Source organism: Oncorhynchus nerka, linkage group LG1 (assembly GCF_034236695.1).
Source record: "Oncorhynchus nerka isolate Pitt River linkage group LG1, Oner_Uvic_2.0, whole genome shotgun sequence".
NCBI lineage: Eukaryota > Metazoa > Chordata > Actinopteri > Salmoniformes > Salmonidae > Oncorhynchus > Oncorhynchus nerka.
In genome coordinates this window covers 12908119-12934014 of record NC_088396.1, presented here as the reverse complement: position 1 = coordinate 12934014, position 25896 = coordinate 12908119, and the positions used below count along the sequence as shown (strand labels likewise).

General features: G+C 44.5%; 1 protein-coding gene across 1 annotated transcript in view; it reads left to right on the top strand.

Annotated features, from left to right (window-relative positions):
* The window catches only part of LOC115142258 (bromodomain adjacent to zinc finger domain protein 2B), an 88876-nt gene that overhangs the window by 60219 nt on the left and 2761 nt on the right, over nucleotides 1-25896 (top strand). The window contains 29 exon segments of the mRNA XM_029682016.2: nucleotides 1267-1947; nucleotides 2790-3378; nucleotides 3680-3973; nucleotides 9181-9241; nucleotides 10578-10686; nucleotides 11004-11105; nucleotides 11576-11789; nucleotides 11871-11963; nucleotides 12094-12155; nucleotides 12450-12515; nucleotides 13526-13591; nucleotides 14061-14105; nucleotides 14373-14405; nucleotides 15547-15612; nucleotides 15902-16042; nucleotides 17007-17261; nucleotides 17859-18094; nucleotides 18650-18724; nucleotides 19000-19234; nucleotides 19450-19512; nucleotides 19629-19773; nucleotides 19991-20272; nucleotides 20275-20693; nucleotides 20945-21233; nucleotides 21514-21669; nucleotides 23255-23415; nucleotides 23603-23922; nucleotides 24405-24540; nucleotides 25640-25786. Coding sequence (XP_029537876.2) covers nucleotides 1267-1947; nucleotides 2790-3378; nucleotides 3680-3973; nucleotides 9181-9241; nucleotides 10578-10686; nucleotides 11004-11105; nucleotides 11576-11789; nucleotides 11871-11963; nucleotides 12094-12155; nucleotides 12450-12515; nucleotides 13526-13591; nucleotides 14061-14105; nucleotides 14373-14405; nucleotides 15547-15612; nucleotides 15902-16042; nucleotides 17007-17261; nucleotides 17859-18094; nucleotides 18650-18724; nucleotides 19000-19234; nucleotides 19450-19512; nucleotides 19629-19773; nucleotides 19991-20272; nucleotides 20275-20693; nucleotides 20945-21233; nucleotides 21514-21669; nucleotides 23255-23415; nucleotides 23603-23922; nucleotides 24405-24540; nucleotides 25640-25786 — 5541 coding nt within the window.

Genomic DNA, 25896 nt, shown 5'->3' with positions numbered 1-25896 from the left:
GCTTGTTAGAACTTAGTAGCCATGTAGGTGGACTCATGCGTACACTATTTTAACCTTTCTGGCGCAGGCGTTCCTCTACCGACCCTCCTCAACAACATCCTGTGAAATTGCAGAGCGCCAAATTCAAAATACAGAAATGGTCATAATAAACATTCATAAAAAATACAAGTGTTATTATACATCGGTTTAAAGATTACCATCTTGTTAATCCAGCCGCTTTGTCAGATTTCAAAAAGGCTTTAAGGCGAAAGCATACCATGCGATTATCTGAGGACAGCGCCCCGCATACAAAAGCATGAAAAACATTTTCCAACCAAATAGATGCATCACAAAAGTCAGAAATAGCGATAAAATAAATCGCTTACCTTTGAAGATCTTCATCTTTTTGCAATCCCAAATGTCTGTTACACAATGAATGGTCGTTTTGTTCGATAAAGTCCTTCTTTATATCCCAAAAATGTCAGTTTATTTGGCGAGTTTGATTCAGAAACTCACCGGTTCCAACTCGCCCAACATGCCTACAAAGGATCTAATAAGTTACCTGTAAACTTGGTCCAAACATTTCAAACAACGTTTCTAATCCAACCTCCGGTACCCTAAAATGTAAATAATCGATACAATTTAAGACTGAATAAACTGTTTCCAATACCAGAGAAAAACGAGGAGCCCGCTCTCATTCACGCGCACCAAAAGACTAGTCCACCTGAGTGACACTTAGAAAGAATGACTACTTCATTTAAAAAAATTAAAAATATGAACAATTTCTAAATACTGTTGACATCTAGTGGAAGCCATATGAACTGCAATCTGGGTCCTAATAATTTGGCTTCCCCATAGAAAAGCATTGGAAAATCCAAAGACCCAAAGAAGTCCTCTGGGTTTCGTCTGCCAAATCAGTTCTGTTATACTCGCAGACATTATTTTAACAGTTTTAGAAACTTTAGAGTGTTTTCTATCCAATACCAGCTTCTGGGCCTGAGTCACCTCAGTCATCCAAACTTCTGAATACTGCCCCTTAGTCTTAAGAAGTTTTATTAACATGTCATGTCTGTGTGGTTTGTCTTTTGAAATTGTTACACTTTCCTCTTTGTTCTAAGCACACCGTGATCCTCTATGAATGTGAATCTCAGTTAAATGTCAAAGGCAGCTCTGCTAGTGGGTGGCGTGCTGGGTGTCCGACCTTGCTGCCCATCAGGGCTGCCATTGTTGGCTGGGTGAGTCAGAGCTGACGTGACAATGTCCTCCTCCCCCTCTTCTCTCTCTCAGGGCCTGACACAGAGCCCTGCCGACAGCAAGAAGAAGAAACCCCGCGCCGCTGAAGGCGAGGAGGCTCGGGACAGCCGGACTGCTCTGCTTCAGAAACATCCAGATGAGGCCTTTCTCCATTCCCTCCACTACCCGCTCCATCCCTCACCACAGCCCCCAGCACTGCCCCAGTCCATGGCCCTAGTCTTCCAGAGCTCCAGGACCAGGGAGGAAGAACTGAAGCAACACACCAGTGTGATCCAGGCCACAGGGCGGGCCAGTATTAAGCCTTTGGCTCTGGTCACACAACCACGCAGGGAGGCCTCATCCTCTCCTCAACCCGTCAGACCCTTCTCCCTCTCCTCCTCACCTAAATCGTACCCCCTTTCTTCCTCACCCAAACCAAACGCAGTCTCTTCCTCTCCCAAGCCCCTCTCCCTCTGCTCCTCACCCAAGCCCCTCTCCCTCTGCTCCTCACCCAATCCCCTCAGTTCCTCACCTAAACCCTTGTCTCTGTCCACCTCATCCAAGCCTCCCTCTCGGTCTTCGTCCCCAAAACCACCCACCCTCACGCCCTCGCACAAACCCAAATCTCGAACGGCCTCCCCCAAACTCCCCAACCTGTCTGACAGTATGAAGGCGGGCGGCAGAACCTTCTTGGATGAAAACTTGTTACACATCAACAACTTTAAATTGAAACAGGCGAGTCTAGTGTACTGCTGTATGCAAATTATTTGGCTTTTCATGGTTTTGTGGACTGTTTTCCACTCATTAAAAGCAGACTATTCGATTGAAGTCTTTCCCCAAAGTAATGGTGATGACATATGTTTCTTTTGTTGCCAAACACGCCTTAGAATTTCTGATATGGATATTTAATAGCTCCCTTTTTTCTTTTTGACTATCATTGTTTCTGACGTGCAGATTTGAAAAGGTCAGCTAGGTTCCTCTCCACAGGAAATGAAACGTCTAAGCACTGTTATCAGCGGTTTGATTGTGCTTCATGTCGGCTCGCCCTGTACACGACTGAAAGTGACAATGCAGTTAGCTTTATTGGAAATACTTCACTAAAGCTGACACGCAATTAACTCCGTACTGCTTTAGGAAGCCCGTTGCTATCCAGTTATCAAAATGGAAAATTTTTCCTTTTTCAAAGGATTCAATTATTATTGTTAATCTGAACAGTGGTGATAGCATGTCAATCTATAACAAAACCTTTGCAATGGGATTTTATTACAGCCAGAGTTTAGTAGAGGTATCTCAAAGAAAGGAATTTGACAAGCTAAGTCCGGAAAACTGAACAGAATAAATTAGCAAGGATTGTGCCGAACAGCTTTGTGTTCATTGTATACCTTTTTCGACACAGACTTGTTTTTAATATACTTAATGTGGGGAGACCCTCTTTCTCATTGTCATTCTCACTGAGCAATAATACAAGTGCATTCCTTATTACTACCAACTTCATTCACAATCTGCATTAATGGAAATGACCGACGGCTCGTATAATTACTCTCTCCCCTACTCTCCTTTAACCATTCCTCTCCCAGGAGCACTTCAAACAGGCCTTCCCTCTTCCACTGACCCATCAGGATCTGTTCAAGAGCCCGAAGAAAAATAAAATGGCTGTCTCATCATCCTTGTCACTTCCACCGCCCAAACTGTCTCCAGAGACCCTGAGCAGTCACACGCTCCCTTCTCCTCATACCAACAACTCCAACCTGTTCCTGGCCACCTCATTCCTGGGCCCCCACCCCAATGGGGTGATCCATAGCACGGTGCAGGATGCCCCCCTAGCCCTCATCACCAAGCCTCGCAGTATCAGTCAGAGCAGGAGCACCAACAACAAGTCTCTCGTGGCTGCCACCAGCCCGTCCTTCTCCATGCCTGTCAACCTGAGCACTGGGACCAAGGAGCACAGTTCCGGAGGCCTTGCCCACAGAGCTGGGAAGAGCAAGGCCCAGCACAAGGATTTCCACAAGTGTAAGGATCACCAGACCCACCTGGTGCAGTCCCTGGTGGAGCTGTTCCGGGCCACAGAGTCGGACATCCCTGACAGCAAGGACTCGGAAGACTCCTTAGAGGATGATGAAGATGATGATGACGACGATGAGGAGGATTCCGACGACAGCCTATCAGGTTAGTCAGTTGAACACGTTAATGTAATGCAGTGGGGGAACAGCACTTCATTCTGGTGTTACTTTAAATGCTTCATCACCTCGTCAGATACAGATTCAGTAGATACTCAGTTTCCTTCAACCAGCCTGTTGTTTTTAGTCTATGGCTTGTCACAAATGGCACCCTATTCCCTACATAGTGCAGTACAACAAAAGTAATAGGGTGCCATTTGGGATGCTACCTATGTGTGGTTGGATGCGAGATTAATGTTAATTGAGATATGACTTATCAAGTCCTCCACTCCCACTGGTGTCCCCTGCAGAGTCTGAGAGTAATGTGGAGAGCGACTCGGACGGCTCTGAGGACAACGTGAAGGACCTCAACGAGACCACCACAGACCCGGAGGCAGAGAGGAACCCTCTGAAGCTCACCAAAGGCTCCTCTTCTCTACTCAACAACACCTCCTCCGGCCTCTCAGCCAGCTGCTCCCCTCTCAACCTCCAGGTCATCAAGGCAGCCGGTGGCCTGCCCACCCCAGCCATAGTGACCAGCTCTGGGGCCTTGGCCTACCACAGCACCCCCTCCTCCTCCTCCACTCTCTGCTCCACTCCACCAGGTACCAATTGAAATCTCATCTCTGCTCTGCTCTCTAACCAGTGCACTACTCTCATGGCTTATGTCCCAAATTGCACCCTATTCTGGTCAAAAGTAGTGCACTATATAGAGGATAGGGTGCCATTTGGAAGGACTTGGTCTTGGGCCTTGAAGCTGTTTGTTGGCAGTGCAGACTGTTATCTCCTTCCATTTGCTTAGTCAGATCACCCAGTCCAGTCCTGTTCAGGGGAAACGAGGCAGCTTTTTTCCCCAGCAGGAAAACATTGTTCAGCTAATCTCTCAGAGCAAAATAAGATCTCTGGTTAAAAGTGTTTGCGTCATTGTTTTGATGACCCAGAGCAAGCATTTGAGGCTTTAGTTTACCCTGGCTGGCATATGTTTAACCTGTTATTGTAGCAGCTCAAAACACTGGGCTGGCTCAGACCACGTGACTACTGCAGTCTGAGGGCCCGTTTCAAATGGCACCCTATTCCCTATGTAGTGCCTATGGGCCCAGTCAACAGTAGTACACTTACATGGAAAATAGAGTTCCGTTTGGGATGTAGCCTGAGTCTCTTTTTCCTAAATGCTGCAATCTTTTGAGTTTTCATTCCATTCACCAAAATCATTCCTAGCTCTATTACTTGATATCTATTTTGATATGGTCAGTTTGACAAGGAATTTTGTTTTAAAATTATATACAGTACCTGTCAAAAGTTTGGACACACCTACAGTACTCATTCCAGGGTTTGTCTTACATTTTTACTCTTTTCTACATTGTAGAATAATAGTAAAGACATCAAAACTATTAAATAACACATATGGAATCATGTTTTAAGCAAAAAAAGTGTTAAACAAATTAAAATATATTTTAGATTTGAGTTTCTTCAAAGTAGCCACATTTTTCCTTGATGACAGCTGTGCACACTCTTGGCATTCTGTCAATCAGCTTCATGAGGTACAGTAGTCACCTGGAATGCAGTTCAATTAGCAGGTGTGCCTTGAATTTATTTAATGCATTTGAGTCTATCAGTTGTGTTGTGACGGTATACAGATGATAGCCCTATTTGGTAAAAGACCAAGTCCATTTTATGGCAAGAACAGCTCAAATAAGCAAATAGAATGTTACGCTCGTCGTTGTAAGAATGGTCGGACCAAGATGCAGCGTGGGGTAGGTTAATCATATTTAGTAATGATAACCAGCAACAAAACAAGAGAACCAACTAAACGTACATCCTTATAGGGCTCAACAGCAACAATATAAAAACAAGATCCCACAAACAACAGGTGGGAGAAGGCTGCCTAAATATGATCCCCAGTCAGAAACAACGATAGACAGCTGCCTCTGATTGGGAACCATACCAGGCCAACATAGAAATATACAAACTAGAGTACCCACCCTAGTCACACCCTGACCTAACCAAAATAGAGAATAAAAAGGATCTCTAAGGTCAGGGCATGACCGAGAAACGACAGTCCATCATTACTTTAAGACATGAAGGTCAGTCAATTCCAGGGTTTTTCTTTCTGTTTTACTATTTTCTAAATTGTAGAATAATAGTGGAGACATCAAAACTACGAAATAACACATGGAACCATGTAGTAACCCAAAAATATAAAATATATTTTTTATTTGAGCTAAAAGTATTATTATGTTATTGATTGACTATAACTTTTCAAATCACCTAGTAGTACCATCTGCAGAGTTGGCTCCAGGTAAATGTTGCAATTCCTGGACCTGTGACCAAAAAGCTACAGTTGAAGTCAGAAATGTACATACACTTAGGTTAACACGTTTTTATAACTCCAACAACTACTTCTTGTTAACAAACTATAGTTTTGGCAATTCGGTTAGGGCAGCTACTTTGTGCGTGACACAAGTCATTTTTATATCAATTGTTTACAGAAAGATTATTTCACACACAATTTACTGAATTACAATTCCAGTGGGTCAGAAGATTACATGTACTAAGTTGACTGTGCCTTTAAACAGTTTGGAAAATTCCAGATAATTGTCATGGCTTTAGAAGCTTCTAATAGGCTAATTGACATAATTTGAGTTAATTGGAGGTGTACCTGTGGATGTATTTCAAGGCCTACCTTCAAACTCAGTGCCTCTTTGCTTGACATCATGGGAAAATCAAAAGAAATCAGAAAAATAATTGTAGACCTTCACAAGTCTGGTTCGTCCTTGGGAGCAATTTCCAAACACCTGAAGGTACCACATTCATCTGTACGAGAAAGTATGAACACCATGGGACCACTCAGTCGTCATACCGCTCAGGAAGGAGACGTGTTCTGTCTCCTAGAGATGAATGTATTTTGGTGCGAGAAGTGCACCAAAAAAAAAGCCACTGCTCCAAAACCACCATAAAGCCAGACCACGGTTTGCAACTGCACATGGGGACAAAGATCATACTTTTTGGAGAAATGTTCTCCGGTCTGATGAAACAAAAATAGAACTGTTTGGCCATAATGACCATTATGTTTGGAAGAAAAAGGCGGAGGCTTTGCAAGTCAAAGAACAACATCCCAACCGTGAAGCACGGGGGTGGCAGCATCATGTTGTGGGGGTGCTTTGCTGCAGGAGGGACTGGTGCACTTCACAAAATAGATGGCATCATGAGGATGGAAAATTGTGGATATATTGAAGCAACATCTCAAGACATCAGTCAGGAAGTTAAAGCTTGGTCAAGCATACTTCCAAGCATACTTTCAAAGTTGTGGCAAAATGGCTTAAGGATAACAAAGTTAAGGTATTGAAGTGGCCGTCACAAAACCCTGACCTCAATCCTGTAGAAAATTTGTGGGCAGAACTGTAAAAGCGTCTGCGAGCAAGGAGGCCTACAAACATAACTCCGTTACACCAGCTGTCAAGAGAAACGGGCCAAAATTCACCCAACTTATTGTGGAAGGCTACCCAAAACATTTGACCCAAGTTAAACTATTTAAAGGCAATACACTCAATTAGTATTTGGTTGCATGTAAACTTCTGACCCACTGGGAATGTGATGAAAGAAATACAAGCTGAAATAAATAATGATCTTTCCTATTATTGTGACATTTCACATTCTTAAAATAAAGTGGTGATCCTAACTGACCAAAGACAGGGAATTGTTACTCGGATTAAATGTCAGGAATTGTGAAAATCTGAGTTTAAATGTACTTGGCTATGGTGTATGTAAACTTCCGACTTCAATTGTACATATGGGTAGTACCAAAATAAATGATCTAATGACGGTTTCTTTGCAGCAAAATCTGCAGAGCTGGGAAGGTTTATATCCCCCATATACTGTATATAACATTCTATTGTTTTGAAGAATTTTGCTTAATTTAAATAAACATCGGTTTTGAATCCAATATTGTTTTGCGTATCAGTTCATAAACCATGTGCCGTTGGAATTGGTACATTGAAAACTCTTCCCAACTATTTTGTAATCTATATGGCACAGCTGTCAATTTTTTGGTCCTCAACTGAAACTGTTATACTTTTTATTTATCACAATTTTCTTTAACCAATTTTGGTCTTTAACGCAGGGCTGACAGACAAGTTCCTTCCTTTCCCCCCTTCCTCTTGCCTCTTCCATTTTTGCGGTAATGCTGCAGTTAGTTGGTTGTAAATTTGGGTGGAGCAGACATTTTAATAGTTTTTTTTATTTTAATCATTTAGTATATTGAGTTTAACCACAATATTTGTTGAATGATTTGTTCTGTCTTTTCTGGTGGATTAAACTGAAATGGCAACCAACTTTCTGTGGCTTGTTTTTAAAAATAGAGATATTTTGGAGATGATTTCACTTTAAAATATCTGAAAGTGGGAGGTTGTAATCTGAATAAAGTGAAAAATGAAATTCTTGAACATGGGGTGAGACTTTCTTACTAATCTTCTAGAGAACCAGTTCGGATTTAAATATTACTTTTTGTATGCCCTGACGCCTTTAGTGAGAGGTCTAATGCTTCAATATTTAATCATTTCTGCCCTCCAAATGTATATTTATTATATTAATAGGCCCTTTTTATTGGAGTGAGATAATTTCTTTCTTTTGGGATATATCTACAGAGTATGTCCACATCACTGTCAGACCATTTTATTGGGAATGTAAAAGTTGTCTTTTTTTTGTGATCCAATACATTATATAGTAAGTACACTTCTCATCATTTGGTTGTAATCCAGAGAGGTTAGGAAAACGTATCTAGATCCTCTGAGGCTGTGGAGGGATCCAAATGATGGATTTAAAAGAACATGAATCATCAGCATACAATGAAACCTTTGTTTTTCAGCCCTGGATCTCTAACCCCTTGATACTATTGTTGGATCTGATTTTAACAGCTAACATTTCTATGGCCATAATAAATAGATATTCCGATAGTGGACAACCTTGTTTTACTCCTCTTGACAGTTTAAAACTTGAGGTAGCAAATTTGTACTATTTTACCCCTAGGGTTACTATACATAACTTTGACCAGTTTTCTAAGAGATTTCAAAACTGAAATATTCCAGGCATTTATATATAAACTCCAGTCGTACTTTATCAAAATCCTTTTCAAAGTCCGCTATGAATACCAGGCCTGGTTTCCTAGATTGTTCATAGTGTTCTATTGTTTCCAGGACTTGTCTTGATATTATCGCCAATGTATCGTACATGTAAAAAACCTGTCTGATTTGGATGAATAATATCAAAATAAAAATATCCCATATACCATCCAGTTAGCTTTATTTTATATAATATATTATACTTGGTCTTTCTGATCCTCTATGGTACAGTTTATTTCTATCTATCTGTACTGTTAGTCTTTCCATTTCCTTTGTTAATATGGACTTTTTTTTACCTAAATTGCTTCTGTTTCAAAGATGAGTACTGAATTGCATGGCCTCTAAAAGCACATTTAAGTGTCCCATACAATAAGGGGATCAATTTGACAAGCTATTAGTAATCCTGCATTGATGTGCCATTTTTTTAAAGCAACAGTGGTTAAAAGGACCCTATGCCTTTTCCATGGGGAATGTTTCTTTGTTTTATTCAATCGAACCAAACAGTCTGAAATGTTCTTGAAGTCCCCCTTGTATGGTGGGTAGAGTTTTCGAGACACTGTTTCTCCCTGGGCAACAATTGACGCAGGGTTTTCTTATTTTAGAGTAAGGGCACCTCTGGCAACCCGACAGGGTTTCTGCATTTGCTCAGGTCACAGTGGATCTGTCCGTTCTAATAAATCCCTTCTCTCTCCCAGGATCAGGGAAGAGAAGAAGAGTGACAGATGAGAGGGAGCTGCGGACACCTCTACAGTTTGGGTAAGCTATAACACAATCCACACTACTCTGACGGTCACTGGTACCATGTACTGTACAGTAGGTGGCACAGTTAGTTTTGACACCACCCTAGTATGATATGATGGTGTACTGATTTCCTCTATCCCTCGAACAACATGGATGGTGATAAATAAACGCGTCTCAAAGGAGCCAAATCATAGTGGATCCCCAATCAGTGAGGTTCCTTTTTCCAGAGCAGTGATGAGACATTGTCAACATGATGGTGGTTAGAGGGAGCATAGAAAACCACACCACATCCTCCCTCTAAGGCCTGATAGTAAGGCAGTTGCCAGGAAATGAGGAGCTGGTTCAGGGATAGTCGTGGGTTAACTACGTCCAGTCTCAATACAGACACAAAACATTAGCAGCTCCAGCACTGCCCCACCATCGCCTCCTAAACCCTGCACTGCCCCACTCAGATCAGGGTGTCTTTCATTTCCCACGGATGTTTCTCGTCAGCTGGTTCTGAGGAGAAAGAGAGGTGACAGTCTCCTGCTCTACAGAAGACCCAGGCTGCGTCCCAGATGGCACCCTATTCCCTATATAGTCCACTACTTTTGACCAGGGCCCATAGTCCACTACTTTTGACCAGAGACCTATCCCAGGAGGTTGGTGGCACCTTATTTGGGGAGGACTGACTCGTGGTAATGGCTGGAGCGGCATCAGTGGAATGGTATCAAATCCATCAAACACATGGTTTGATGCCATTTCATTTGTTCTGTTCTAGCCATTATTATGGCATCTCAGCAGCCTCCACTGTGCACTATGTAGGGAGTAGGGTGCCATTTGGGACGTGTTCCCCAGGCCTTTTCTGTTAGGAGATGGCATCTGACCAGACACACTGAGAGAAGTGTGGTGTTCTGCTTGGCAGATGTCCATTCAGTAGTGTCTGATTACCTTTGGAGTCATACAGGGCACATGGGGCTGCCAAGCCATGCTGTACAGAGGGCACAGCTGTAAAGCGGGCTCGTTTAGATAGTTGACCTCAACAACATCTAGGTATCTGCTGAAGGATTGGCAGCAAGGAAAAGAGAGTCTCACAACTCTGGCCGACAGAGGATTATGTCAAATGAAAATATACTGTAAAAGGTGGTAGCACAAAACAAATAACTGTTCAAGTTTCCAAACATGGACCTTTCAAAGATACAATACAGTACAATTTATACAGCACTTGTCTCGTCTTTTACTGCCTAACAAAACTTGACGGTGTTGTACGTGATTGCAATGATTTATGGGTCCTGCACTGTATTGCCATCTCCAACCAATGAATGTGAGTGTGTTCCGGTGCATAGATTACTGAAACCTCCCTCCATGTTAGGTGGCAGAGAGAGACGCGTATACATAATGAGACAGGCCGTCTGCAGGGAGATGTGGCATACTACGCCCCGTGTGGGAAGAAGATCCGGCAGTACCCTGATGTCATGAAGGTAAGACCTTCCCTCACAGGTCACGAAATTCCTCTCTACTATACCGGTCTTTTCTCTCTTCTATCCATCCTTATAGGTGTATCATTTAATACATATCAAATACAATTTAAAGTATTTAAAATATACATTTTATTAAATACAATTTGTTATTTAATAATATATTCATTATTGAGTAGTTTATTTTATTTTTTTACACTTTTCATTGCCTCCAGATTTTGTTCAGGAAACATAATTTACATCCAAAACCATTTGAAGTTGCTGTAACTTAACACTGATCGTCTGTCTCACCAAGGCCTCATTTATGTTCTTCTTTGTAGTATCTGTCCAGAAATGGAATAAGTGACATCACACGCGATAATTTTAGCTTCAGTGCAAAAATAAGGGTTGGCGACTTCTATGAAGCCAGAGAAGGACCCCAGGTGACTGTTTAATCTATCTATTGACTGTTTTCTCTCCACCCACAGAGCAGGGTCACCCGTAGCCTAAAGTACTGTATGTCATGTGTCAACATTACATTCACAGGACGTTCTATTGCTCTGTCATATCAAGGCCAAGTGCACAAAGTAATAGCTAGATAAAGGAATAGTCCACTCAGACACTATCTTTTAGTATTCTGTTAATTTAGTCCACTGTTAATACAATCCCCAAATGTTTTGCTTGTCAGCAGTCAAGTTTGCAAGATAGGGCACATGTAACAACAACTGAGTAAGAAGAACTCCACGATGTATGACTTGATGGATGAATTGAAGCTTGAAAATGGTTTGTTTAGGCAAGGGGAAGAAGTGTGTGTGTGTATATGTGTATATGTATATATATGTATATAGTATTGTCATATTGAAGGTTCTAACTGGCTGTCCTCCTCTCTCCTCTGTCTCCTCTCCTGCCGAAGGGTTTGCAGTGGAGCTTGTTGACTGAGGAGGAGGTGATTCCTCGGATCCTGGCCATGGAGGGGAGGCGCGGGCGTCCCCCCAATCCTGAGCACCAGAGGACAGGTGACGAGAGCCCCCGGTCCAGGCGCAGAAAGGGCCGACGCCCCAACGTCGGCAAGGCCGACATCTCAGGCGCTACTGACGCCAAAGTTCTACGCAAACTGGAAGCTCAAGGTGGGTTCAGTTCTTGCAAAAATCACGGAGGTTTCTGTAAAGCTTCTGTAACCTATAGGACTATGAATGCTTTTGTTGCAGAGATGGCTCGGCAGGCAGCCCAGATCAAGATGATGAGGAAACTTGAACAGCAGGCCATGGCACGAGCAGCCAAGGAAGCCAGGAAACAACAAGGTACAGTACACTAGTGTTGTTCTGTGAAAGCTGCTCTTGTGACAAAGCCATCCTGTTCTCTACCATAACACAGCAAGTACACTATAACCCACACAGTACAACCCTAATCTCTGTTTTCTCGCTCTCTCAGCAATCATGGCTGCTGAGGAGAAGCGGAAACAGAAGGAGCGAGTGAAGATTTTAAAGCAGCAGGTAGGGAGTTGCCATTGTCATGTAATTTACAAAAGCTACATTTTCGGATGCATCTGTTCACAAGGTGTTTTTGATCGGAAGGCTTCAAACACGCATGACATTCAGGAGTATTTTCTTCCAGGGTGAAAAGATCCCAAGCAGAGTTAAATACTTTGAAATCTTCTTTAAAGGGAAGATGCTAACCTTCAAGATGCTATACTGTCTTAATCTCCATAAAACGACTTATACAGCCCCCCTGTTCTAACATGCATGACTATAGATTTAATTCATTTGATCTCCCCATCTTTTAACCAGGAGAAGATCAAGCGCATTCAGCAAATTCAAATGGAGAAGGAGCTCCGAGCGCAGCAGATTCTAGAGGTTGGTCCAAATCGGTTTTTACAGAAAAATTCCTTTTTGCTGTTGGCAGGAGTTTTCTAAATCAACCAATGGCTTTTGCTAAATTTTGTGGCTGCACTTTTTCCAGTTATGTCTCCTATTACATGCTTAATTGGATTTTCACAAAGTGCCATTGAATAATAAAATCTCCTCAGACCGTGATGGGATTCAACACAAAATGGCATCTATAAGACAATAGTCGCTAACAGTTTAGCACGAGGAGGAGAAACGGCTATTTTCCATGCACGGCGCTAATAGAAGCACCAAAGTATTTTAGCTTTACTAAATCAAATTTCAGTTGACACGGTTGGCAAGTCTCTCTTAACAGGATTCCTCTCTGCTTGTAATTACATGAAATTTGGCTTAATTTATTCCGACTTGCTGCTGGTATTTTATAAGCACTAAAACAAGTTTGTCTTTTTAGTGTTAATGGGAGGAATTAATTATCTCAATGCACATGATTACAATATTTTATGCTTGACATTGCCAGCAAGTGTATGCTGTGAGTAAGACTAGTTTTATTCATTATAAGAAATTCATGTAAAATATAATTTCCGGAAGAATTTTAGGATGCATGGGAAATATACCATCCCCTTTCTGCTGTGAATTGAGCACTTCTATCTATGTTGGACATATCGTTACCTCACTGCCTTGATAGTGTTAGTTAGTGTAGTTAGTAGAACCAAAACAATCTAGATGTTATGTGTCTATCCCTGTATGTTTGTTTTTTTGTGAAAATTGTCTTGATTTTAGTTCATCAAACAATGAAACATTATAGCCCTTCTACCCGACAGGAAATCCCAATTAGGCTCTGGTAGGAACAAGCGCTATGCCTAATCATACACGAGCTCAAAAGGATTTAATCTGTGTATTTCTGTCTGCCTACTGTATTTATGTACTGCCTATCGACGTATAGTACATGTGCTGTTGCACGAAGTGTTGAAGCTGCCGAGGTTGTTCTGTTGCATGACCTGTAGACCTGTTTTGCACAGACTAAAAGGAAAAAGACGGAAGAAGCGGCAAATGCCAAAATAATGGAGGCTGAGAAACGAAACAAGGTTAGTTTAGATGTCCTGTTAAAAGAATCAACCATTAATTTGTGGCCCACTCCTCCTCCCACTGTTTGCCTAGAGTCATACAACCTCTCTCCTCCCGATTCCCAATCTCCTCCTCGCACCTCATTGCCTCCAAGGGACTGCTTCTCCGGGTTTAGGGAAATCTCCTTGACACCCAGAGCAGACCTTTTCCATGTTAATCAGTGTCATAAAGGACAGTGCATTCTGTCTCTGCTTCCTGCGCGTGTCTAGAAATGGCTATGGCATTTCCATTTCACATTAGATCCAACCTGCCTGGGCTTTTTATGCCCGTCTGTCAATCAGATTAGTGAGGGATTTGAACTTCCTGTCGAATAAATCAGAGAAACCTCATCCGTTTGTCAGCTGCTTTCTTTTTCTTTTCTTTTTTTGATGATGGAAATGAGGGGTATGTTTGGATTTTCAATGTTGTTTATCTTTTCCCCTTTTAAAGGAGAAGGAGATGAGAAGGCAGCAGGCAGTCATTTTGAAGCACCAGGTAGGCATCGCTCTCCTGCACCACACGATGCCCAAAGCCCATTTCCACTTTCAATTCTACTGGAATCTTTTTAGAAAAGGGTCATTTTTTTCCATATAACTACTTGACAGTTCACTGTTCAATTCTCCATATCGCTTTGTTAATTTCAGTTTTGATGACCCTAGCTTGTCACTCTTCCTGGGTTGGGGGGGGGGCTACTTATATGAACTTGGTTTATATGAGCCTGTGATTTCTGTTTCGTAATACTTTGCCAACTCTTTCTCCCAGGAGTTGGAGAGGCATAGACTAGATATGGTATGGGTATGTTTATATTTGTACGTCTACCACCGCATCGTGATATGGTTGTCATAGCAATGCATACAGTGTAGCCCCGGCTGCCGTCATACTGCATTCTTCTGCATGGCTTTGGAGCAAAGTGCGTAGCGTATGTCTTGCTCTGTTGGCTCAAAAAAACGGATATCTGTGCAAATAGTCAAGACTTTCTTGATTCTTTCAGATTTACATCAAGGGGAGCCATGCACACTCACTCTCATTGTCCTAAAGATTTGACATCCAGTGTTTTTGTTTTCCAGTGAATGGAAATGCTTGAAATAGTCGTAAAAGTCAATGTAGTGTATGTTACAATTTTCCATTTTGCCACCGGACCAAACAGACCCGTCCATCGTCGGTTTTTCTCCTGCTTGTTGACACAGTTTAAATCACCAACCTCACGAAACCATTTTCATTCATCGTTTTGTTGTTCCATATTTGATATTTCAGTTCTGCCTTTGCACACAAACCTACTTATCATAGGTTACAGTAGGCTAAAGAGAGGCAATATAGCATTGCTTTAAACCCATGTCATACTGAACAGGAGTGCCCTCAGTACGTGCCTCAGACAAATTCCTTACTACAAGGCCTCAATCTCCAATTGAATCCATGACTGTATTTGTGAGAGGTAACTTGCTTTCGGCATTATCTTAATTGCATTCTGACATAAGAAGGTATTTTGTTTAGCTTCTCACCAGTCAATAAAGAATGACAAACCATAGCAACTTTATAACACATTACAGTACACTGCTGCCTGTTTGGTTCTTAGACGCGATGGTAGAATTACCAGCACTTTCCTTATTGCCAGCATACTCAAACGCATTCAAGCTGACTCTTAACTTCAAGCTTACGCTTTCTGTTGATACCGCCCTCATACCCATTGCTTTACCCTTCTTTAGCTTTTTGGTTGTCGTTATATTGCCCTCTAAACCGCCGCTGTAATGTTCACAACGATGGCCGTACTTATATCTGTTGTCTGTGTGTCCTACTGTTGTCTGTGTGTCCTACATATCATCATGGTAAGCTGTTGTGTTTGATGTCTATATGAAGTGTCCCTCTGTGTTGAGGCTGTGTGTGTGTGTGTGTGTGTGTGTGCGCGTGTGCGCGTGCGTGCGTGTGTGTGCTCTGTCAGGAGAGGGAGAGGCGGAGGCAGCACATGATGCTGATGAAGACCATGGACGCCCGTAAGAAAGCAGAGGTGCGTGATTCCCAACTCGACCACTTCTCCGTCTAGTTGTTACAGCAGGCTTATGGTTAACGGCCTCCTCTCCACATTTCCTCCTTCAACTCGTCTTTTGAACTATATGGCGTGTGAATAAAAGCGAGAATCGGGGCCCCAAGAAATCTGCTATGAAAGTGTGGCAATTTATAAAGCAAGGGAAGGCCTAGTGTTGGGCTGAATTGTAACGGCATAATCCCTAACACGATTGTCTGCAACGGTGCCAATAGCATGCACTGTTAACTTGGTCTGTAATTTGGACCTTTAGGAGCGGGAGCGCTTAAAGCAGGAGAAGAAGGATGAGAAACGGTTAAACAAGGAGCGGAAATTGGAGCTTAGAAGACTGGAACTGGAAATTGCCAAGGAGCTGAAGAAGCCAAATGAAGACATGTGCTTAGCAGATCACAAGGTATTCACTACACATAGGCGATCACCATTTAGTTCCCCAGTTGAAAGGGAGATCAGGAGGGCGAATTTGTATTAAGACTTTGATATCATACCCAGAAATTGCTCATGTTGCCCACATTTAATCACACATTTGTCTGTTATTTGATTATGTATGATGATCTTCTTATGGATTACACCAGTGCTTTTAAAGCATAAAATACATGTATGCATGGCTTTGTCTCTGGCTACGTCTCTGCTACAAGCCTCATTTTACTGATGACTTTACGGGATAATCCATATTGGATTACACGAAGTTGACAGGTTAGAATACTGCCATCAAGTGGCTGCTAGTGTCATGACACTCACTAGAGGATTTTGGAGTGGTGGCGCTGCCTCTGGATTTCCACCAGACAGACAGAGCACTGAAACCCCCTGGATAACCAGCTCCAGGAGGATCCACTTTCTACTCTACTGTATATCACACATCACGTCAACACACTCTCTCTCCATAGGGCTCTCACTAAACCTCACGCCATAAGAGTCGAGCGCAATTTGCAGCATTGAACGCTCCCCCCTTTTTTTCTTTATTCAGTAGCCTTGAATAAGCCTTCGCTCGTGTGAGCCAGAATGTCTCCTAGAGCAGGAGACGATCTCCTGTTTCTGTAGCGTGATGCAGCTTGATGTACAAATACATCCCCCTGGACAGGATTACTAGTCCATCACAGGGCCTTTACCCCCCCCCCCAATCTCCTTAATGCTGAGACGCATCAGGTCCCATTTTTACAGTCTTTGGTATGACTTGGCCAGGGATTGAACTCCCAACCTTCCAATATCCCTCTAACCACAAGGTCACCTAGTTGGTTTTGTCTCAAGAATTTTCTGTAAAATGGCACTCTTCACTACTTTTGACATTTTGAAATAACAACCGGTGCACTTCATTCACACTACTGTAGTTAGATGTATGTGTCATTTTAATATTTTCCCAGCTCCTCCCGGAGTTATCCCGTATTCCCGGCCTGTTTCTACCGGGAAGCAGCTTCTCTGACTGCCTGATGGTGATGCAGTTCCTGCGGAGCTTTGGGAAGGTGCTGGGCTTTGATGTGAATGCCCATATTCCCAACCTGAGTGTGCTGCAGGAGGGCCTGCTCAACCTGGGAGACAGCATGGGACAGGTCCAGGACCTGCTGGTACGCATGCTCTCTGCTGTGGTGTGTGACCCAGGACTGCCCCCAGGACACCGGGTGAGAGCAATCACAGCATAGACGCATACACACGCATTCTTATCGCACATTCAGACACACTGAAAGGCACATCCACGCAGCAGCTGTACAGTAATATTAAAATCTGTCTTCATACGCGGTGCTGTATTCAGTAACCACAGCTCAGAGGGCTCACAACACTGCAGAACTAAAGATGAGAAGCCCTACTCTAATCAGAACACACAAGTGGGGCATTATCAATATCTCTGGCTCTGTGAGGCTAAATGAAGGGGCTTATCTGTTTTTGTAGCTCTTAATACAGCTTCCACAGTTAGAACCCCCAAATGTAGAATTCATTCCCAAAGCAATTTCTCTCTCTGCTAATCTACAGGGCTTAGTCACGCTTTTATGTGGCTTGCCATGATTTCTTCAAGGAACCCAGCTGACTGTCGCCTATTATGGAGCCTCGGTCGACATTTAGGGAAAATGGTTCCCTGAAAAGAGAAGCATGTAGTACCCTCTAACTGTGCCAGGTCTAGTAGTGGTAGTACAGCGGTTCGATCCGCCGCTCACCATCTCTGCAGTATCCCTCTCTCTGATATCTACATATCTATCCTAAACCTGTCAACCCCCCCCCAGACCAAGACAGCCCTGGGGGACCACCTGGCCAACGTGGGCATTAACCAGGACAACGTGTCGGAGGCGCTACAGATCTACATGGAGGCTCACTGTGGCGAGACCGAGCTGCAGACCGAGCTGGGGGAGGTTACCGCCAGTCTGAAGACCAAGGCCTTCCAAGCCCACACCCCCGCACAGAAGGCCTCTGTCCTGGCCTTCCTTGTCAACGAGCTGTCCTGCAGTAAGAGTGTGGTCAGGTGAGAGTACGCCGAACGCTAGTCACAGCAGTCTGGCCTGCTATCTAGATCACCACACTGATCAGTTCTGTTATTTAGACAAAAGATGAAATGACAAGTTAAATGAAGTGCTTTAGGCTTGAACTCATTTCTTGATTTTGTTGTTCAAGCTCCATATGAAAATGATTATGTTATTCAGAGCATAGAGTTATTAAACAGATTGATGCATGTTTTGCTCTGTCTTTTTCATTTACATTTTTGCTGGTATTGCTGCATGTAGTCAGTCCTGTTTTATTCATTGGGACTTGCATTTTTAATGTTCTACTACCAATATCAAAAGAAAGAGCTGTGTTGTCATGGAGCGTTTCATTGTGTTGCGTCAAACCTGAAACTCTTTTCAAGTGACTGCCTGTATCGGAGTTAAACGCATGTGACAGAAGTTGCAATGCTTTGAAATACAGCCCTGTTGCTCAAGTAAAACTGCAACCAAAGCCTTACCTCACCTCTCCTCACTTTCGAAAGTTATTTAATATTAGCATGATTTTAATCATGACTGAAATCGGTGCTTCTTCACAGCGAGATCGACAAGAACATCGATCACATGACCAACCTGAGAAGGGACAAGTGGGTCATCGAGGGCACGCTTCGCAAGTGAGTACCCGCGTCATCTGAAGGAGCACTCAATAGAGGGCCGTGTTTACATGCAATAATGGACCTGTATTAACTAATGGGATACAATGGTCTACAGTGAAGAGTAAAAACAATTTAAATCGAATTTTAAAAAATTGTAAAGTGTATAATGACAACATTTTCAATAGATGTTGATTTGAATGTGTTCCGTCCTTTAAGCTTTTCACATTTTTTTAATATAGTAGCTTAGGAAAACATTTGGCTCACACACCCTCCTGCTCGTTGTCTTGTTCCAGGCTGAGGACCATCCATGCCAAGAAGACGGGGAAGAGGGACAGCGGTGTGGGAGGAGAGGAGACACAGTCCCTGGGTACACCCAACCCCGGGCGCAAGCGCAAGAGGAAAGGAGGAGACAGCGAGGAGGACGAGGATGATGACGAGGATAGCGAGGACCAGGGGGATGAAGATGACGACGAGGAGGAGGAGGAGAGAGGGAAGAAAGGAAAGAAAGTGGAAACCTGCGAGGACGAGGTTGGTTCCGTCACCTTTCCACAGGACCTATCCGCTGACCCAAATGACAATGGCTGTGTCCGAAATGGCAACCTATTCCCCATGGGCCCCGGTTAATAGTCGTGCACTACGTTAGGCAATAGGGTACCGTTTGGGACACAGCGTAAGTCACTGTTTGTGTGTTGTAAATGTCAGCCTCTCCTCTGGAGTCGATTGAATGTGATCTTATCATCCAGGATGACGGGGACCAGACAGCCAGTGTAGAGGAGCTGGAGAAACAGATCGACAAATTAACCAAGGTAAAGGGATTTTGTTAACCAATGGGATCAGAGGGATGTTTTTTTAATTTTTTTTACGAGGGTCAGTTTCCGGGCAGAACAGGCGTTTTGATAGACTTTGTGCTTTTTCTCTCTAGCAACAGAGTCAGATCAGAAGGAAGCTGTTTGAGTCGTCCCACTCGTTGCGCTCCATGATGTTCGGCCAGGACCGCTACAAGCGCCGGTACTGGGTGTTGCCACAGTGTGGGGGCATCTTTGTGGAGGGCATGGAGACTGGCAAAGGTAACACTCAAAACACTGACATAAGATACGGGCATCGCGCTTGTTTTCTAACTGTTGCGAAATTATAGTTCAGGCTAACACAGTTGAGCTTCTTTTTCCTGTGACCTGCCTTCAGATTGCTTAAGTCTAGTCAGGAAGCACATGGCCATGTAAATGCACCATGTAGGGATCTGGTTTACTGTGATGCTGTGGATATTGATAGGAGTGTCTTTACCAGGAGCAGAGGAGCTTGAGAGGGAGAGACTGAGGAGCATAGAGCTGGTCCACGTGGAGGAGGTGGAAAGGAGGCCAGAGGTGGAGGGGAGGCCAGGGGCGTCCAGCCTAGAGGGGAGCACTGACTGGGACATGGCCTCGCCAGACAAACACTCCCTCAACATCTTCCTCCAGAAGCCCGGCTCCTTCTCCAAACTCAGTAAACTCCTGGAGGTGGCCAAGATGTCCCCGGATTCGGACAACCACAGTCAGAGCTGTAGTCCCGTCAAAGTCCCCACCGCTGTGTCCTCCCTATCCACCCCACCACTCAGACTATACTACCCAGCAGCCCCTGTGCAGCTCCCCCTCCGCTGTGTCTGGAGGTGAAAGCGGAGCCTTCCACAGCTCTCTTCAGCCCGCCCTACCTCAGTGGCAACAGCAGCCCAGGGAAGATGTCCTCCAGCTCCCTACAGCAGCAGCAGCTCCAGCCCAACGACCAGCTGTTAAGGGTGCTGACGGAGAAGAGTGGCCACTGGTTCAGCCTGCTGCCCCGCTCCCCCTGTGACGAGTCCTCCACCACCACCCCTCCGTCCTTCTCCCCCCAGTCCTCCTCCACCACCAGGCCCAAATCCCCCTCCTCCCTGTCCCCTAATCCCCCAGCCACCACCTCAGCCAGCCCCAGCAACCCCACCACCGGGATCAATAACTTCTCTTTATCAGCTCTCCAGGTAGGTGCATGTTATCTCCATCGCTGATCATCTAGGATTGATGTTAACATGGTGTGGAATACGACCAAGACATATTGCTACTGTCAGGTCGTCTTTTGACGTTTTGCCAATTCAGTCTGAGTCTACGATGCTTTATTATAGGTTTATAGGCTGCATTTGTGCTAGTTGTCAGGGAACTAAGGTCTGCTGCATAACATTCTTGCTCACCACTGTGTGAGTATTCTTCTTCATGACCTCCTCCGTCCTCCCAGCAGGTGAAGTCGGGGGTCCATATGATGGGTCTGCCATTCTGTGGCTGGCCCGGTGGCATGATGAGCACCACCCTGCCCTTCTCTGCCAGTCCTCTTCCACCCTCCATGTTGAGCGCTGCCTACCACCATGTGGAAGGTAATGGCAACCCCTTCCTGGCAGCATCCAGCCTCTCCAGCAGCAAGAGTAAGTCGCCAGTCCCTGCCGGAGAGAAGCCCCCTTCTGCCCCGCCCGCTGTGGTGGAGGTGGCCAAGACCCAAGACTACCCCGACCCACTGCCCATCCCAGAGGGTAAGCATGGCACACTTCCCACTGCTGCTAGGAAAGATGGGGAGACTAGAATGACACCACACATTCAAGCGCTGAGGAGGATTTGAAGTGGCTGCAATGAATTTCCACATTTTATTACGTGTGTGTGTGTGTATATATAGCTAGCTACCTTTTTATTGAAAAGAAATTGCCTGGAAATAAACCGAAAATGATGGCCGATAGAACAGCCACCCGCTGCTTTTATCTGTTAGTCAGCACATTCTGGTTTGTCCTTTACTGACATGGTGGTGTGTTCATGTAGAGATGCTGTCAGGCTGGTGGAGAGTGGCAGACATGGAGGAGTTGAGGAGCCTGGTCAAGGCCTTGCACAGCAGAGGTATCAGAGAGAAAGCCCTGCAGAAACAGATCCAGAAACATATGGAGTACATTGCCCAGGCCTGCGCCAAGAACAGAGATGGTGAGTGGATCCCCTTGTTCTCTAGATCTCCTCGGCAGGCTCGATAAAATAGAATAAAGACATCGTTTGCGTCCGAAATAGAACTCTATTCCCTATAGTGGCCAGTTTATATGGTACCGGGTCGGACCCCTCTGCCTCCATAACAGCCTGAATTCTTTGGGGCATGGAAACATTGCTCAATTGGTATCAAGGGACGTAACTTATGCAAGGAAAACATTTCCCACACCATTACACCACCGCCACCAGCCTGTACCGTTGACACCAGGTAGGATGGGGCCATGGACTCAGGCTGCTTACGCCAAATCCTGACTCTGCCATCAGCATGACGCAACAGGAACCGGGATTCGTCGGACCAGACAATGTTTTTCCACTCCTCAATTGTCCAGTGTGGGTGATCACGTGCCCGTTTTTAGCTGATAGGAGTGGAACCCGGTGTGGTCGTCTGCTGCAATAGCTCATCCGCACCGACTATCATACCACGCTCAGTCGCTTGGGTCACTCTGTTTGCCCATTCTAATGTTCAATCGAACGGTAACTGAATGCCTCTATGCCTATCTGCTTTATATAGAAAGCCACGGCCACACTGTCTGTAGAAGCAAACAATTATCGTGAACGGTGTGGTGTCCCTAATTAACTGGGCCCATATGGCTCTGGTCAAATGTAGTGCACTATATAGGAAATAGGGTGCCACTACAGACTCATCCATAGACATCCAATATATCTTGTGACTTTTTAAATCTGACCTTTACTGATGTGGTAGGCAACATGACCTCTGCTTAATGTCCCCTTGTTACACGGAAATGTCAACCCACTGCAGGGAGAGTGGATTGTTTAGATGCATCATGTCAGTCAGTGTTAACATGGTCTTTACCACCAGTCCTTTGGGTTACCATCATTTACACCACGTTGGCGTGGTTGAATGATGCTGTCTGACAGCTTTGAATATTCATTGTGTAGCTTTGATGCCAATTATGTTCTGACCAGGGATGGGCAACTGGCGGGCCATGGCCCACGACTCCCTCAAGTTACTGTTAGAGTAATAGAATACACAAGGTGCAATTTCGAAATGTGGTTGTAAAAAAGAATAAATAAATATCTTCTCTCCGCACATGGTAAAATGTGTCGAACTGCAGCAAAAGTGCTTTAAAACTGCAACATTTTCTCTACACCCCATGGCAAAATGTGTAGAATTGCAGGAAATGTATTGTAAAACATTTATTTCTTAAGAGGGGGGGCCGCAGAATGTCACTTAGGGCCCCCAAAACACTAGGGTCGACTCTGACTGCATGTGTGCGTATGGATGGGAGTACACACTACGGCCCTCATGATGAGTTCAGATCTTTTGTGGCCCTCACCCCCATAAACGTTCCCCATCCCTGTTCTAAACTGAAGATCGTCTGCACGCATTAAGTTCTAGCTATTAGTTCTTCTACAGAGCTGGGCACATACAATGAGAAACACTGTCTCCCTATGTTAGAAAATATCCTTCCCAATCTTCACAGTACATACTAAGATACAATAATAATTGTAGTAAACTTAGTTTTAGTGGGGGGGAAAATGTGAGTTGATTCCTCCCTCTCTCCAGTGGTGGTGATTGATGAGTCTGAGCTGGAGGAGAACGGGGTGAGCGAGGAGACTGTGGAGAGCTGGTGTGTGGAGGAGCAGGCCATGGAGATGGACATCGCTGTGCTGCAGCAGGTGGAGGAGCTGGAGAGGAAGGTCACCTCGGCCAGCCTTCAGGTCAAGGTAGAGTAATGCTCTTCTACTCCGTATCCATCTATAGCGCTGTATCTATACTGGAGCCTGGCGGTACGTAGTGGAGAAGGAGCCAGTCGGCAATGAAGAAAGACTATGCTGAATATACTGTATTCCACATACAACGCAAACGAAAGATTTTGATTTCACCACTGTCGTTTTTGTCATCTCCTCCCAGAGTTGGATGTATGCGGAGCCCCAGTCAGAGCGAGGGGACCTGGTCTACCATGAACACAAGCCCATCGCTAAGCTGCTTCCAGCCGGGGAGGAGCGGCCTGCAGGGGACAAGGAGAGGGCCAGTGGCAACAACAGCCTAGTGCGGCACGTCAACAACCCGCTAGATATAGCCGTAACACGTCTGGCCGAGCTGGAGAGGAACATCGAGCGAAGGTACCTGAAGAGCCCCTTAAGTACCACCGTTCAGGTCAAACTGGATAAGTTGCTGGGTACGGTCACGGTCCCTGCTCCCACACCATTCCATAATGTTGATGGTGAAGGGTAGGTCCATCCACATTCCCATTTTGAACACTACTTTGTGTTTCCCTCTGCTTCACTGGAGCCTATTTCCTTATTTTCGGTGTCTTCGGTGCCTGTTTCTTCTCTCGTTGCTACTGTGTGCGTCGTGGTTTTGGTTCCTTTGTGATGTCTCATAAGTGGTTGTACCCGTCTCTTTGGAAGCCGGTCTGTACTGTGGCTCTGCATGGTGCATAACACTGGTAATCATGGTTCTATGTTAGCTCATTGTCTCACTACGACAGTTTGCACACAGACTTCCTGAATGGAACTATGAGGCATGTCAGTCACCAGGTGGAGTCTTGTACAGTATCTCTTAAAACTGGCTGCTCTAACCAAACACTCTTGTACTCGTCTGGCTTTCTGTGCACTGCTGTTGGTTGGTGAGCTTGATTCTTGTCATTGACTGTTCTATGTGATGATGTGAGTGGCTGGTTTTTTGACCATGGTGCCTTTTCCTGTCTCAGGGGGGAAGAAGGGCTGGCCCCGGGCATGAAGGTGTGGCGCAAGGCCGTGGGCGAGGTCCGCAGCGCTGCCCAGCTGGCTCTCTGTGTCCAACAGCTCCAGAAGTCCATCGCATGGGAGAGATCCATCATGAAAGTGGTACGACTGTCTGTTTGTTAATGTCTCCGAGAGCTTCTCTAAAAGGCTTTGAGCTACATTTTCCTCTCGCAAAGGCACCTGCACTGTAAATTAAATTATAATCTGATTTTTCTTAAACTTTTTGTCAGGAGGAACTTAAGTTTAACCAGAGATTTATACTGAACATAAATATAAACGCAACATGCAGCAGTTTCAAAGATTTTGCTGAGTTACAGTTCATATAAGGAAATCGGTCATTTCAAATACATTAATTGGGCCCTAATCTATGGATTACAACTGACTGTGCAGGGGCACAGCCATGGGTGTGCCTGGGAGGGCATTGGCCCACCCACTGGGGAGCCAGGCCCAGCCAAATAGAATTTGTTTTTCGCAGCAAAAGGGCTTTATTACAGACCTTATTACCTTTATTACAAACCTCAGACCCCCCTCCAAATTAAATTCTCTAAAACGATGTTGGAAGCAGCTTATGGTAGAGAAATTAACATTGAATCTCTGGCAACCGCTCTGGTGGACAACCCTGCAGTCAACATGTCAATTGCATGCTCCCTCAACTTGAAATATCTGTTGCATTGTGATGTGTGACACAACTGCACATTTTAGTTGCCTTTTATTGTCCCCAGCACAAGGTGCATCTGGGTAATGTTCATGCTGTTTTATCAGCTTCTTGACAGGCTCAAATGCTCACTAACACGGATGTTAACAAATTTGTGCACAAAAGTTTAGAGGAATATACTTTTTGAGGTTATGGGAATATTTCTGGGATCTTTTATTTCAGCTCATGAAACATGGTACCAACACTTCACATGTTGCGTTCATATTTATTTTCAGTATAGTTAGTGTGATAGATAAGAGGCATGCCACACACACTGCAACAGCTCTGTTTACAGTAACAGCGTTCTGTACTACCAGCAGCCTGTCCTTTTATTCCTGTCAAACTTGACATGTCTTTTATTTTAAGGAAATCCTGGTGTTATTTAGAATGTGTTAGTTCATAGGACAGTTTTTTGTTTTTTGCGAGGGGGAAATGTTGCCCTAAATGTGAAGCATTTCCTCAGAGAGCACCCGGTTTGACAGTGCATGCTGGTGTGTTACTCTGCAGTACTGCCAGTTGTGTCGAAAGGGGGATAATGAGGAACTGCTCTTACTCTGTGATGGCTGTGACAAAGGCTGCCACACGTACTGCCATAAACCCAAGATCACCACAATACCTGACGGTGACTGGTTTTGTCCTGCTTGCATATCGAAGGTACAGTAACTTTAGCCTTCAGTTGCAGGTAGCCCTACTTACAATTCACAGAACGGAGAAAATACAGGTGCTCCTTAATGTAGGAATTTATCCAACCTCAGGCTTCCAGT